This window comes from Xenopus laevis, chromosome 8L (assembly GCF_017654675.1).
Source record: "Xenopus laevis strain J_2021 chromosome 8L, Xenopus_laevis_v10.1, whole genome shotgun sequence".
In the NCBI taxonomy this organism is placed as follows: domain Eukaryota; kingdom Metazoa; phylum Chordata; class Amphibia; order Anura; family Pipidae; genus Xenopus; species Xenopus laevis.
In genome coordinates, this window is record NC_054385.1 from 133,489,604 (window position 1) to 133,502,595 (window position 12,992).

At 47.0% G+C, this 12,992-nt stretch overlaps 3 protein-coding genes across 5 annotated transcripts in view; all 3 read right to left on the minus strand.

The window, feature by feature from the left end:
• The window catches only part of dennd4b.L (DENN/MADD domain containing 4B L homeolog), a 37,902-nt gene extending 35,660 nt beyond the window's left edge, over positions 1-2,242 (minus strand). Inside the window, exon 1 of the mRNA XM_018231714.2 lies at positions 2,046-2,242. The gene's annotated coding sequence lies outside the window, so the exon portion shown is untranslated. The remainder of the gene's footprint in view (positions 1-2,045) is intronic.
• Positions 2,243-3,900: 1,658 nt separating this feature from the next.
• Positions 3,901-7,422, minus strand: LOC121397264 (leucine-rich repeat extensin-like protein 2). 2 transcript variants are annotated; one of them, XM_041573821.1, is made up of 2 exons: positions 5,993-7,422; positions 3,901-5,936 (listed from the first exon to the last, which is right to left on the minus strand). In XM_041573821.1, exons 1-2 carry the CDS (start codon positions 6,449-6,451, stop codon positions 5,574-5,576), a joined length of 822 nt encoding a protein of 273 aa, XP_041429755.1. In that variant the 5' UTR covers positions 6,452-7,422; the 3' UTR covers positions 3,901-5,573. The 2 variants fall into 2 exon arrangements, with proteins under 2 accessions (XP_041429755.1, XP_041429756.1); XM_041573822.1 differs by having other exon boundaries at positions 3,901-5,880; positions 5,979-7,422.
• LOC108699627 (CREB-regulated transcription coactivator 2) overlaps positions 6,183-12,992 on the minus strand; it is a 31,303-nt gene continuing 24,493 nt past the window's right edge. For both annotated transcript variants that reach the window (XM_041573820.1, XM_041573819.1), the window contains one exon: positions 6,183-7,691. In XM_041573820.1, the coding sequence (XP_041429754.1) occupies positions 7,483-7,691 (209 nt within the window). In that variant the 3' untranslated portion in view covers positions 6,183-7,482. The remainder of the gene's footprint in view (positions 7,692-12,992) is intronic.

Here is a 12,992-nt window from a genome sequence, read left to right on the forward strand (position 1 = left end):
ACATGGAGCCATGTTATTGTTACTGTGCAGCTCAATAAAAGGCAAGAAGTGATTCTGTGACTGGAAACTCCTTTACAGACAATGAGACCCCTCACTATATACTGTAGCTTCCAACTACAAAGCCTGAGTATACGGCACAATCACATGCCCACGGCTACTTGCCCCTCTGTGTACAGAGAGGTGTCAGCTCAGGTGCCCAATTCTGCTCTCACACAAAACCCCAGAGACTCTCCATGGCTCTAGATCTTAACCAGTCCCCTATCCCCCCCATACCTGAGTGACTCTCCATGGCTCTAGATAGAACTCCCCTCCAGTCTCCAGTATTCCCCCTATACCTGAGTGACTCTTCATGGCTCTAGATAGAACTCCCCTCCAGTCTCCAGTATTCCCCCCATACCTAAGTGACTCTCATTTGCTCTAGATAGAGCCCCACTCCAGTCCCCTATCCCCCCATACCTGAGTGACTCTCCATGGCTCTAGATCTTACTCCAGTCCCCTATCCCCCCCATACCTGAGTGACTCTCCATGGCTCTAGATAGAACCCCACTCCAGTCTCCAGTATTCCCCCCATACCTAAGTGACTCTCCTTTGCTCTAGATAGAACCCCACTCCAGTCCCCTATCCCCCCATACCTGAGTAACTATCCATGGCTCCAGATAGAACTCCCCTCCAGTCTCCAGTGCTACCCCTATACCTGAGTGACTCTCCATGGCTCCAGATAGAACTCCCCTCCAGTCTCCAGTGTCCCCCCATAGCTGAGTGACTCTAGATAGAACCCTACTTTAATGCCTCTACCCCTGCGTGACTGTACATGGCTCTAGACAGATAGACAATGATATGCAAATGACATTCATACGAGGGTTATTGGGGTCCCACAGCCTGTGGATAAGTTTTAGCAAGTGTTTGTCACTTTGTTACAGGTGTGAGGAGCCAGTGATACAAAGTAACAAAAGACACACAGGCACTAAATATACAAACACACAGTGACACATACCCCACACAAAGAGACACTAATACTAACACACTGACTTACTTCACTGGCATCATCATGAAACCCCCTTAAGGGTGGGCACCGGTCCAGTCCTACGTCCTGCTACAGACACAGTTGTGTCTCACACTCACACACTGACACTCACAGACTGACACTCACACACTGACACTCACAGACTGACACTCACACACTGACACTCACAGACTGACACTCACACACTGACACTCACACACTGACACTCACACACTGACACTCACACACTGACACTCACACACTGACACTCACACACTGACACTCACACACTGACACTCACACACTGACACTCACACACTGACACTCACACACTGACACTCACACACTGACAGACTGACACTCACACACTGACACTCACACACTGACACTCACACACTGACAGACTGACACTCACTCACTGACACTCACTCACTGACACTCACACACTGACACTCACACACTGACACTCACTCACTGACACTCACATACTGACACTCACACACTGACACTCACACTCACACACTGACACTCACACTCACACACTGACACTCACACACTGACACTCACACACTGACACTCACACACTCACACTCACACACTGACACTCACACACTCACACTCACACACTGACACTCACACACTGACAGACTGACACTCACACACTGACACTCACACACTGACACTCACACACTGACACTCACAGACTGACACTCACACACTGACACTCACACACTGACACTTACACTCACACACTGACACTCACAGACTGACACTCACACACTCACACACTGACACTCACAGACTGACACTCACACACTGACACTCACAGACTGACACTCACACACTGACACTCACAGTCACAAGGACCAGTTGTAGAAGGTTCCTCAGACCTGACTGACACTTTCTCATGATGTGACACAGACTGATAATCACACACAGGGACACAATTATAAACACACAGTCACACTGACAGACAATAACACAAAGTGACACACTGCAGCAATATAAACACAACATGCAGAGGCGTTTGCCCCCCAAATACCTTCCAGAGTCCAAGGCCCCGGGTTGTTGCAGCCGCCGCCTCCGCCGCCTCCTCACATCTCACTACAGACTCCTCCACTGACAGCTACAGGCGCAATCCCTCCGAGGTCACCACAAACACGGCCAGGGGAGGGTAGAGCGCCTCCCAGTTACCATAGAGACGGGATGAAGGGAAAGCCCGCAGCGAGAGCAAGAGAATATATGTAACCATAGAGTTGCAAGCTACACAGAGCGGAGGGTTCCTTTTTACCATAGAGAGGAGGTTAGACTGGCTCTATCGATTGGCCTCCCAGTTAATATAAACCCTTAATAGCGGCTTAACCCACATTCTCCCCGCAGTTAAAGGGCCAGTAAGTCTGAAACCCAACCGGCCATTTATTTAACCTTAATTCATCTCTAGTTTCACATCAGCAGCAGGGTTTCATAATTATCTATTCCTGTACCACTCTCAGTTCTTCCAATATCAGTGACTATTTATCTCCCAACCCTTCAGCCCAAATACTGAGCTCAGGGGATGTGTGAGCCCCATAGACTTTCTCTCCTGAGACATCTCCTGTCCCTTTAATTTAACTCTCACTAAGACTATTTGTCATTGCTCTTCATGTGTTATTGTTTCTGGGTTTCAGACTGTCCAGTGACAATAAGGAATTAATAGAGACGTGGGAGCTGCCATATGGACTGTATTGTAGGGGGAACAGGTACCCCATTATAGGATCTATCCCTGGGACAAAGGGTTAAATAACAAGAGACGTGGGAGCTGCCATATGGACTGTATTGTAGGGGGAACAGGTACCCCATTATAGGATCTATCCCTGGGACAAAGGGTTAAATAACAAGAGACGTGGGAGCTGCCATATGGACTGTATTGGAGGGGGAACAGGTACCCCATTATGGGATCTATCCCTGGGACAAAGGGTTAAATAACAAGAGACGTGGGAGCTGCCATATGGACTGTATTGTAGGGGGAACAGGTACCCCATTATATGATCTATCCCTGGGACAAAGGGTTAAATAACAAGAGACGCGGGAGCTGCCATATGGACTGTATTGGAGGGGGAACAGGTACCCCATTATGGGATCTATCCCTGGGACAAAGGGTTAAATAACAAGAGACGTGGGAGCTGCCATATGGACTGTATTGGAGGGGGAACAGGTACCCCATTATGGGATCTATCCCTGGGACAAAGGGTTAAATAACAAGAGACGTGGGAGCTGCCATATGGACTGTATTGTAGGGGGAACAGGTACCCCATTATATGATCTATCCCTGGGACAAAGGGTTAAATAACAAGAGACGTGGGAGCTGCCATATGGACTGTATTGGAGGGGGAACAGGTACCCCATTATATGATCTATCCCTGGGACAAAGGGTTAAATAACAAGAGACGTGGGAGCTGCCATATGGACTGTATTGTAGGGGGAACAGGTACCCCATTATATGATCTATCCCTGGGACAAAGGGTTAAATAACAAGAGACGTGGGAGCTGCCATATGGACTGTATTGGAGGGGGAACAGGTACCCCATTATATGATCTATCCCTGGGACAAAGGGTTAAATAACAAGAGACGTGGGAGCTGCCATATGGACTGTATTGGAGGGGGAACAGGTACCCCATTATATGATCTATCCCTGGGACAAAGGGTTAAATAACAAGAGACGTGGGAGCTGCCATATGGACTATATTGGAGGGGGAACAGGTACCACATTATAGGATCTATCCCTGGGCTTTTGCCATTGGCTGGTTCAGTCAGTTGGACTGGTCACATGACAGTTTATAATGGGGGGGTATGTAGCAGTTAATGAAGTATTTCCCAGTGATGGACAGACAGACAGACACAAATAACAACACAGGCTCATGTATAAAGTATTTAATTTTTTTGGCATCATAAAAAAAGGTCTCAGTACAAATATATACATTTCTACAGCATTTTATATTTATATTAAAAAAACATTGACCTCCCCTACTGCGGACATGCCAGTGACCGCTGCGGGGGAGGGGACACCAAGGGTTAACCGTTTAACTGCTGCAGAGCAGTGAATCAGAGACTCATAGGGCGAGACATTCATCAGGATATGGGGTCGATGACATCAGAGAAATCTGCACCAACCAGTGACTCTTACACGTGTCAATCACTTATAGCAAGTGCCCCATACACATGAGTAACCAGTCGTTTATACAGGGGGCGCCTCAGATCTAGGGGTGTCTTACCTTTCTTAAATCGTATATAAAGTTCATGATGAACACAAGCTAAATGCACAAGGGTTAATTTAGCACTAAAGGGCAAATAAAGTCACATTTTGCACGTGCGCCAGCACAAAGAACCCTGGGAAAATGAAAATAAACATGGAGGCACCACTAGTCAATTTAGTTTTCCTTGTCCTTTAATAGACACTTGTATTTAAAGGTGGGGGGTGTTCACCTTTAAATTAACGTTTAAGAAGAGAGTGTATAAAAAAAAGGCCAATTGAAAAGTTGCTTAGATTTAGCCATTCTATAACATACTAAAAGTTAACTTAAAGGTGAACCGCCCCTTTAATTTACTTGATGCCTTTAACTCCATTTCCCTCTGCGCGTCTCACCTTCGATTACAAGGGATTTCCGATATTTTACAGCTACCGCCGTCATATGAGGAGCCCGAAATCTGAGACTGAAATGTGGGGGAACGAACCAGCATTAAAAATTGACACGTAAGTGATTGTTCGGCCAATCAGAGCTCTCCATGCCACGGGGAAAGGTCAATGAGCTGATTGGCTGGTGTAACAAACTGTCAGGTCCTTATTATACAATAAAGTGCAGGTTGAATATAGAGGAGGGATGTGCAGCCCCCCAGCTGCTGCAGTTACAGGCAAAGCTAACCGGAGGCCCCCCTGATATTACTCTCATACAGGCGGGCATGATGGGAACGGGCACCCCAACATTCCCTCTGGCTTTCACATCAAGGCGCATTACAATGATCATAAAAACAATACAAATACAGAAAATCCTTCAAAATAGTTCACAATATTCTCTTTTTTTTTGAAAAAAAATAAAATATTTTACAGTTTGCATTAGACTCCGCCCAGGAAAGCAAAAGAGAATGAGTGCAATAGAGAAATCCCACCAATCAGATGCCTCTGTCGTGTGTTTATATCTGGGGGGTCTTTGTGATCCTCTGGTTGGAAGGTCTGCTTACAACTGGGTCCATTCAGTTGGGTTAGTGGTTGGGTAAGTGGTTGGGTTAGTAGTTGAGTTTGTGGTTGGGTTAGTAGTTGGGTTAATGGTTGGGTAAGTCTACAGAGGTGGGCAGATCATTGTGCTGGTTGTGAGATTATCCAGAGGATGGGCATCTTTGGGGTAAGTGTGCTACTTAGCAAGTGCACCTCCGGGTGATCTGCTATTAGGAAAGAGAATAAAAGTCTATGGCTAACAATCTCGATTATAACGGGTGGGGGGGGGGTGCCTTGGATTAAGTGCTAGTCATTAAACATAAACCCTGGCTCAGGTTAAGTGCTGGTAAGGAAGTTTGCTTGGGTCTAAGCTAGATAACCTAGTGTTGGACTAAATCAATTGAATAATTTTGCTTGAGACATTTGCTTCTGGAGATGGGTGGATAGATCTGTTGCTTGGAACATTTGCTTCTGGAGATGGGTGGATAGATCTGATGCTTGGGACATTTGCTTCTGGAGATGGGTGGATAGATCTGTTGCTTGGAACATTTGCTTCTGGAGATGGGTGGATAGATCTGTTGCTTGGAACATTTGCTTCTGGAGATGGGTGGATAGATCTGTTGCTTGGAACATTTGCTTCTGGAGATGGGTGGATAGATCTGATGCTTGGGACATTTGCTTATGGAGATGGGTGGATAGATCTGACGCTTGGGACATTTGCTTCTGGAGATGGGTGGATAGATCTGACACTTGGGACATTTTCTTCTGGAGATGGGTGGATAGAGATGGGTGGATAGATCTGACGCTTGGGACATTTGCTTCTGGAGATGGGTGGATAGATCTGACGCTTGGGACATTTGCTGCTGGAGATGGGTGGATAGATCTGACGCTTGGGACATTTGCTTCTGGAGATGGGTGGATAGATCTGACGCTTGGGACATTTGCTTCTGGAGATGGGTGGATAGATCTGACGCTTGGGACATTTGCTGCTGGAGATGGGTGGATAGATCTGACGCTTGGGACATTTGCTTCTGGAGATGGGTGGATAGATCTGATGCTTGGGACCTTTTTTTCTGGAGATGGGTGGATAGATCTGATGCTTGGGACATTTGCTGCTGGAGATGGGTGGATAGATCTGATGCTTGGAAGCTTTGCTTCTGGAGATGGGTGGATAGATCTGACGCTTGGGACTTTTGCTTCTGGAGATGGGTGGATAGATCTGACGTTCGAGGCATTTGCATGGCCCACATATTACCATGCCAATGTCAAGCTTCAGCCAGGGTGGGGCTGGGTTCAGACAATCTGTTCTCTCTCTCTCTGGTGTAGGCAGATGCCAGGAGAACTCTAACTGCCTGAATATGTGATTTGGACGCCTGGTTCCATTGAAATTACAGCTCACAATAACTTTTTTTGAGATTCTGTACTTGAACAATTTGGGGAAGTCTCTTTCCTGTTTCAGTGCAAGAGCGCCCCCATGCACAAAGCAAGGTACGTACTAAGTTAGCCTGATGAGAAGCAGCGGAAGAACTTGACTGGCCTGTACAGTCCAACATCTAGTGGGAACCTTCCAAGAAGAGCACGGGCAAAGTGAGGACCAAATCCACATTAACACCCTTGGGTGGAGAATGTGATGTTGGAGAGGCAGGGGTCCCAATACTTTTGGAGATATAGTGTAGGATGTAGGTCTGTCCAACAGAAGTGGTTCTTTAGAGAAGCTGGATGAGAAACATGACATTTACTTGGGATCTTCCCATCATGGTTATCCTACTCCTTAGGGTCTTCACTTTCAGTTGAAGCTGCTCACTGGGTGCATTTCTGAAACTGGACCTCAGATCACTCATCTAATATGGAATAATTCCTCCCATGGCATCTTCACCTTCTATTAGTTTGGATTCTTGGGGTCCTCATGTCTCGTTTCAACTGCAGTCTAGGAGATCCTCCACGTAATCCATCTGCTGGTTTGGAATATTTCATCAGAACAAATCAGCGTCAGAATAAAAGGAAGGAAGTCCGAATTAAACCTAGAAGATACATGATAGAATAAATCTGCTGGAGAGGAAGGCTGGGGCAAATGCAGGCAAGGGAAATTATCTGTGTCCAGCACAGAACCAGATTTATCAGAACATTCGTAGCTCTTTGATGCTCAGGTCTCTTATGCACTGGCCTATTACATACAGTACTATAGGTTTCTCTGTACACAGAGCTGAGCTTTTCTTTGGCTGCTTGGATCTTCATGCTGGTGATGGAACCCCTGAGAACTGGACTTGGAGGGGAGAAGCTCTGCTCCCTTCATTGCAACCGATCAGAGCGGAAGGAATCCTCCACCAGGGGGTCGGTAAGGAGGGCGTATGGGTCACTCAGCATGTTGAGTCCATCCCAGGTGAGTGGTTCAATGTTAAAGTCTTCCTCTAATCCCAGGGACTGGTCAACTTCAAACCCAGGGACGCAGGACAAGGCAGATGTGATTTCCTTTGAGAAACCAGGTGTGGAGTCAACAGCTGCGAAGGAACAGGCAGGTAAGTCGTGTAACATGATCATTTGCCAAACACTGAAGGAGGATAAAAGCAGATGAGAGAAAAACTGACAGATGTAGGAAGCAGGTGAGAGAGAAGCTGACAGATGTAAGAAGTAGGTGAGAGAGAAGCTGACAGATGTAGGAAGTAGATGAGAGAAAAACTGACAGATGTAGGAAGCAGGTGAGAGAGAAGCTGACAGATGTAGGAAGTAGGTGAGAGAGAAGCTGACAGATGTAGGAAGCAGGTGAGAGAGAAGCTGACAGATGTAGGAAGTAGGTGAGAGAGAAGCTGACAGATGTAGGAAGTAGATGAGAGAAAAACTGACAGATGTAGGAAGCAGGTGAGAGAGAAGCTGACAGATGTAGGAAGTAGGTGAGAGAGAAGCTGACAGATGTAGGAAGCAGGTGAGAGAGAAGCTGACAGATGTAGGAAGTAGATGAGAGAAAAACTGACAGATGTAGGAAGCAGGGTGAGAGAGAAGCTGACATGTAGAAGCTGACGATGTAGGAGAGGTGGAGAAGCTGACAGATGTAGGAAGCAGGTGAGAGAGAAGCTGACAGATGTAGGAAGTAGGTGAGAGAGAAGCTGACAGATGTAGGAAGCAGGTGAGAGAGAGAAGCTGACAGATGTAGGAAGTAGGTGAGAGAAGCTGACAGATGTAGGAAGTAGATGAGAGAAAAACTGACAGATGTAGGAAGCAGGTGAGAGAGAAGCTGACAGATGTAGGAAGTAGGTGAGAGAGAAGCTGACAGATGTAGGAAGCAGGTGAGAGAGAAGCTGACAGATGTAGGAAGTAGATGAGAGAAAAACTGACAGATGTAGGAAGCAGGTGAGAGAGAAGCTGACAGATGTAGGAAGTAGGTGAGAGAGAAGCTGACAGATGTAGGAAGCAGGTGAGAGAGAAGCTGACAGATGTAGGAAGTAGGTGAGAGAGAAGCTGACAGATGTAGGAAGCAGGTGAGAGAGAAGCTGACAGATGTAGGAAGTAGGTGAGAGAGCTGACAGATGTAGGAAAGCAGGTGAGAGAGAAGCTGACAGATGTAGGAAGCAGGATGAGAGGAGAGCTTACAGATGTAGGAAGCAGGTGAGAGAGAAGCTGACAGATGTAGAAGTAGGTGAGAGAAGCTGACAGATGTAGGAAGCAGGTGAGAGAGAAGCTGACAGATGTAGGAAGTAGGTGAGAGAAGCTGACAGATGTAGGAAGCAGGTGAGAGAGAAGCTGACAGATGTAGGAAGCAGGTGAGAGAGAAGCTGACAGATGTAGGAAGCAGGTGAGAGAGAGAAGCTGACAGATGTAGGAAGCAGGTGAGAGAGAAGCTGACAGATGTAGGAAGTAGGTGAGAGAGAAGCTGACAGATGTAGGAAGTAGGTGAGAGAGAAGCTGACAGATGTAGGAAGCAGGTGAGAGAGAAGCTGACAGATGTAGGAAGTAGGTGAGAGAGAAGCTGACAGATGTAGGAAGCAGGTGAGAGAGAGAAGCTGACAGATGTAGGAAGCAGGTGAGAGAGAGAAGCTGACAGATGTAGGAAGTAGGTGAGAGAAGCTGACAGATGTAGGAAGTAGGTGAGAGAGAAGCTGACAGATGTAGGAAGCAGGTGAGAGAGAGAAGCTGACAGATGTAGGAAGTAGGTGAGAGAAGCTGACAGATGTAGGAAGTAGGTGAGAGAAGCTGACAGATGTAGGAAGTAGGTGAGAGAGAAGCTGACAGATGTAGGAAGTAGGTGAGAGAGAAGCTGACAGATGTAGGAAGCAGGTGAGAGAGAGAAGCTGACAGATGTAGGAAGCAGGTGAGAGAAGCTGACAGATGTAGGAAGCAGGTGAGAGAGAGAAGCTGACAGATGTAGGAAGTAGGTGAGAGAGAAGCTGACAGATGTAGGAAGTAGGTGAGAGAGAAGCTGACAGATGTAGGAAGCAGGTGAGAGAGAGAAGCTGACAGATGTAGGAAGCAGGTGAGAGAGAGAAGCTGACAGATGTAGGAAGCAGGTGAGAGAGAGAAGCTGACAGATGTAGGAAGAGGTGAGAGAAAAGCTGACAGATGTAGGAAGTAGGTTGAGAGAAGCTGACAGATGTAGGAAGTAGGTGAGAGAAAGCTGACAGCATGTAGGAAGTAGGTGGAGAGAAGCTGAACAGATGTAGGAAGCAGGTGAGAGAGAGAAGCTGGACAGATGTTAGGAAGTAGGTGAGAGAAGCTGACAGATGTAGGAAGTAGTGAGAGGAACGACAGCATGTAGGAAGTAGGTGAGAGAGAAGCTGACAGATGTAGGAAGTAGGTGAGAGAGAAGCTGACAGATTGTAGGGAAGCAGGGTTGACAGATGTAGGAAGCAGGTGAGAGAGAAGAAAGCTGACAGATGTAGGAAGTAGTGAGAGAGAAGCTGACAGATGTAGGTGAGAGAGAAGCTGACAGATGTAGAAGTAGGTGAGAGGAAAGCTGACAGATGTAGGAAGTAGGTGAGAGAGCTGACAGATAGTAGGAAGAGGTGAGAGAGAAGCTGACAGATGTTAGGGAAGTAGTTGAGAGAGAAGCGTGACAGATGTAGGTGAGGCAGAGAGCTGACAGAGATTGTAGGAAGTAGGTGAGAGAGCAAGCTGACAGATGTTAGGAAGTAGGTGAGAGAAGCTGACAGTTGCCTAGGAAAGCAGGTGAATGCGAGCAGAAGCTGACAGAGTAGGAAGTAGGTGAGAGCAGGAAGCTGACAGATGTAGGAAGTAGGTGACAGAGAAGCTTGACAGATGTAGGAAGTAGGTGAGAGAGAAAGCTGACAGAGTAGGAAGAGGTGAGAGGAAGCTGACAGATGTTAGGAATAGGTGAGAGAGAAGCTGACAGATGTAGGAAGCTAGGTGAGAGAGAAAGCTGACAGATGTAGAAGTAGAGTGAGGAGAGAAAGCTGACAGATGTAGGAAGTAGGTGAAGAGAAGAAGGACAGATGTAGGAAGTAGGTGACAGAGAACGTGAAGATGTAGGAAAGAGCGTGAGACAGAAGCTGACAGATGTAGGAAGAGCGTGAGAGAGAAGCGACAGATGTAGGAATAGGTGAGAGAGAAGCTGACAGATGCTAGGAAGTAGGTGAGGAGAGAAGCTGAAGATGTAGAAGTAGGTGAGAGCAGATGACAATGCTAGAAAGCAGGTTGAGAGAGAAGCTGACAGTGTAGGAAGCAGGGTGAGAGAGAAGCTGACAGATGTAGGAGAAGTAGCCGTGAGAGAGAAGCTGACAGATGTAGGAAGTAGGTGAGAGGAGGAAGCTGACAGATGTAGGAAGAGGTGAGAGAGAAGCTGACAGATGTAGGAAGTAGGTGAGAGAGAAGCGGACAGATGTAGGAAGTAAGGTGAGAGAGAAGCTGACAGATGTAGCCAGGTGAGAGAGGAAGCTGACAGTATGTAGGAAGCAGGTGAGAGAGAAGCTGACAGATGTAGAGAACAGGTGAGAGAGAGAAAGCTGACAGATGTAGGAAGCACGGTGAGAGAGAAGCTGACAGATGTAGGAAGCAGGTGAGAGAGAAGCCTGACAGATGTTAGGAACGTAGGTGAGAGAGAAAGCTGACAGATGTAGGAAAGCAGGTGAGAAGAGAAGCTGACAGATGTAGGAAAGTAGGTGAGAGAAGCTGACAGAGTGTAGAAGTAGATGGAGAGAAAAACTGACAGATGTAGGAAAAGCAGTGAGAGAGAAGCTGCACAGATGCTAGGAAGCAAGGTGAGAGGAGAAAGCTGACAAGATGTAGGAAAGTAGGTGAGAGGGGGGGGGGTGAGAAGCTGACAGATGTAGAAGCAGGTGAAGATCAGAGAAGCTGACAGATGTAGAAGTATGAGTGAGAGAAAGCTGGACAGGATGTAGGAAGTAGCATGAGAGAAAAAAACTGACAGAATGTAGAAGCAGGTGAGAGAGAAGCTGACAGATTGTAGGAAGTAGGATGAGAGAGAGCTGGACAGCATGTAGGAAGGCAGGTGAGAAGCAGAACTGGACAGATTGTAAGAAGTAGATGATGAGAAAAACTACAGATGTATGGAAGCAGGTGAGAGAAGAAAGCTGACAGAATAGTAGGAGTAGGTGAGAGAGAAGCTGACAGATGTAGGAAGCACGGTGAAAGAGAAGCTGACAGATGTAGAAGCAGGTGAGAGAGAGAAGCTGACAGATGTTAGGAAGTAGGTGAGAGAAGCTGACAGATGTAGGAAGCAGGTGAGACGAGAAGCTGACAGATTAGGAAGTCAGGGAGAGAAGAAGCTGACAGATGTAGGAAGCAGGTGAGAGAGAAGCTGACAGATGTAGGGAAGTAGGAGAAGAAGCTGACAGATGTAGGAAGCCAGGTGAGCAGAGAGCGACAGACCATGTAGGAAGTAGGGTGAGAGAAGGCTGACAAGATGTAGGCAAGCAGTGAGAGAGAAGCTGACAGATGTAGCGAAAGCAGGTTGAGAGAAGAAGCTGACAAGATGTAGCGAAGTAGGTGAGAGAAGCTGACAGATGTAGGAAGCAGGTGAGAGAGAAGCTGACAGTGTAGAAGCAGGTGAAGAGAGAAGCTGAACAGATGTAGGAAGGCAGGTGAGAGAGAAAAGCTGACAGATGTAGGAAGTAGGTGAGAGAAGCTGACAAATGTAGGAAGCAGGTGAGAGAAAAGCTGAAGATGTAGGAAGTAGCTGAGAGAAGCTGACAGATGTATGGAAGCAGGTGACGAGGAGAAGCGACAGATGTAGGAAGGCAGGTAGAGAGAGAAGCTGACAGATGTAGAAGCAGGTGCAGAGAGAGAAGTGACAGATGTAGGAAGCAGGTAGAGAGAGCAAGCTGACAGATTTAGGAAGTAGGTGAGCAGAGAAGCTGACAGATGTAGCGGAGTAGCGTGAGAGAGAAGCTGACAGATGTAGGAAGCAGTGTGGAGAGAGAAGCTTGACAGATGTAGGAAGAGGTGGAGAGAAGCTGACAGATTGTAGGAAGCAGGTGCAGAGAGGAGAAGTGACCAGATTGTAGAAGCAAGTGAGAGAGAGAAGCATGACAATGTAGGAAGTAGGGTGAGAGAAGCTGACAGATGTAGGAAGTAGGTGAGAGAGAAGCTGACAGAGTAGGAAGCATGTGAGAGAGAGAAGCCTGACAGATGTAGGAAGTAGGCTCGAGAGAAGCTGAAACAGATGTAAGGAAGTAGGTGGAGAGAAGCTGACAGATTGTAGAAGTAGGTGAGAGAGAAGCTGACAGATGTAGAAGTAGGTGAAGAGAAGGAAGCTGACAGATGTATGAAGCAGGTGAGAGAGAGAAGCTGAACAGATGTAGGAAAGTAGGTGAGAGAAGCTGCACAGATTG

Bases quoted from the DNA above. Each gene is read 5' to 3' on its own strand.
- LOC121397264 (XM_041573821.1), bottom strand. From the start codon at position 6,451: ATGGTAATATGTGGGCCATGCAAATGCCTCGAACGTCAGATCTATCCA. The intron at 5,937-5,992 runs ATCTATCCACCC...CCCAAGTGTCAG, and splicing joins GCAAATGTCCCAAGCGTCAG to ATCTATCCACCCATCTCCAG.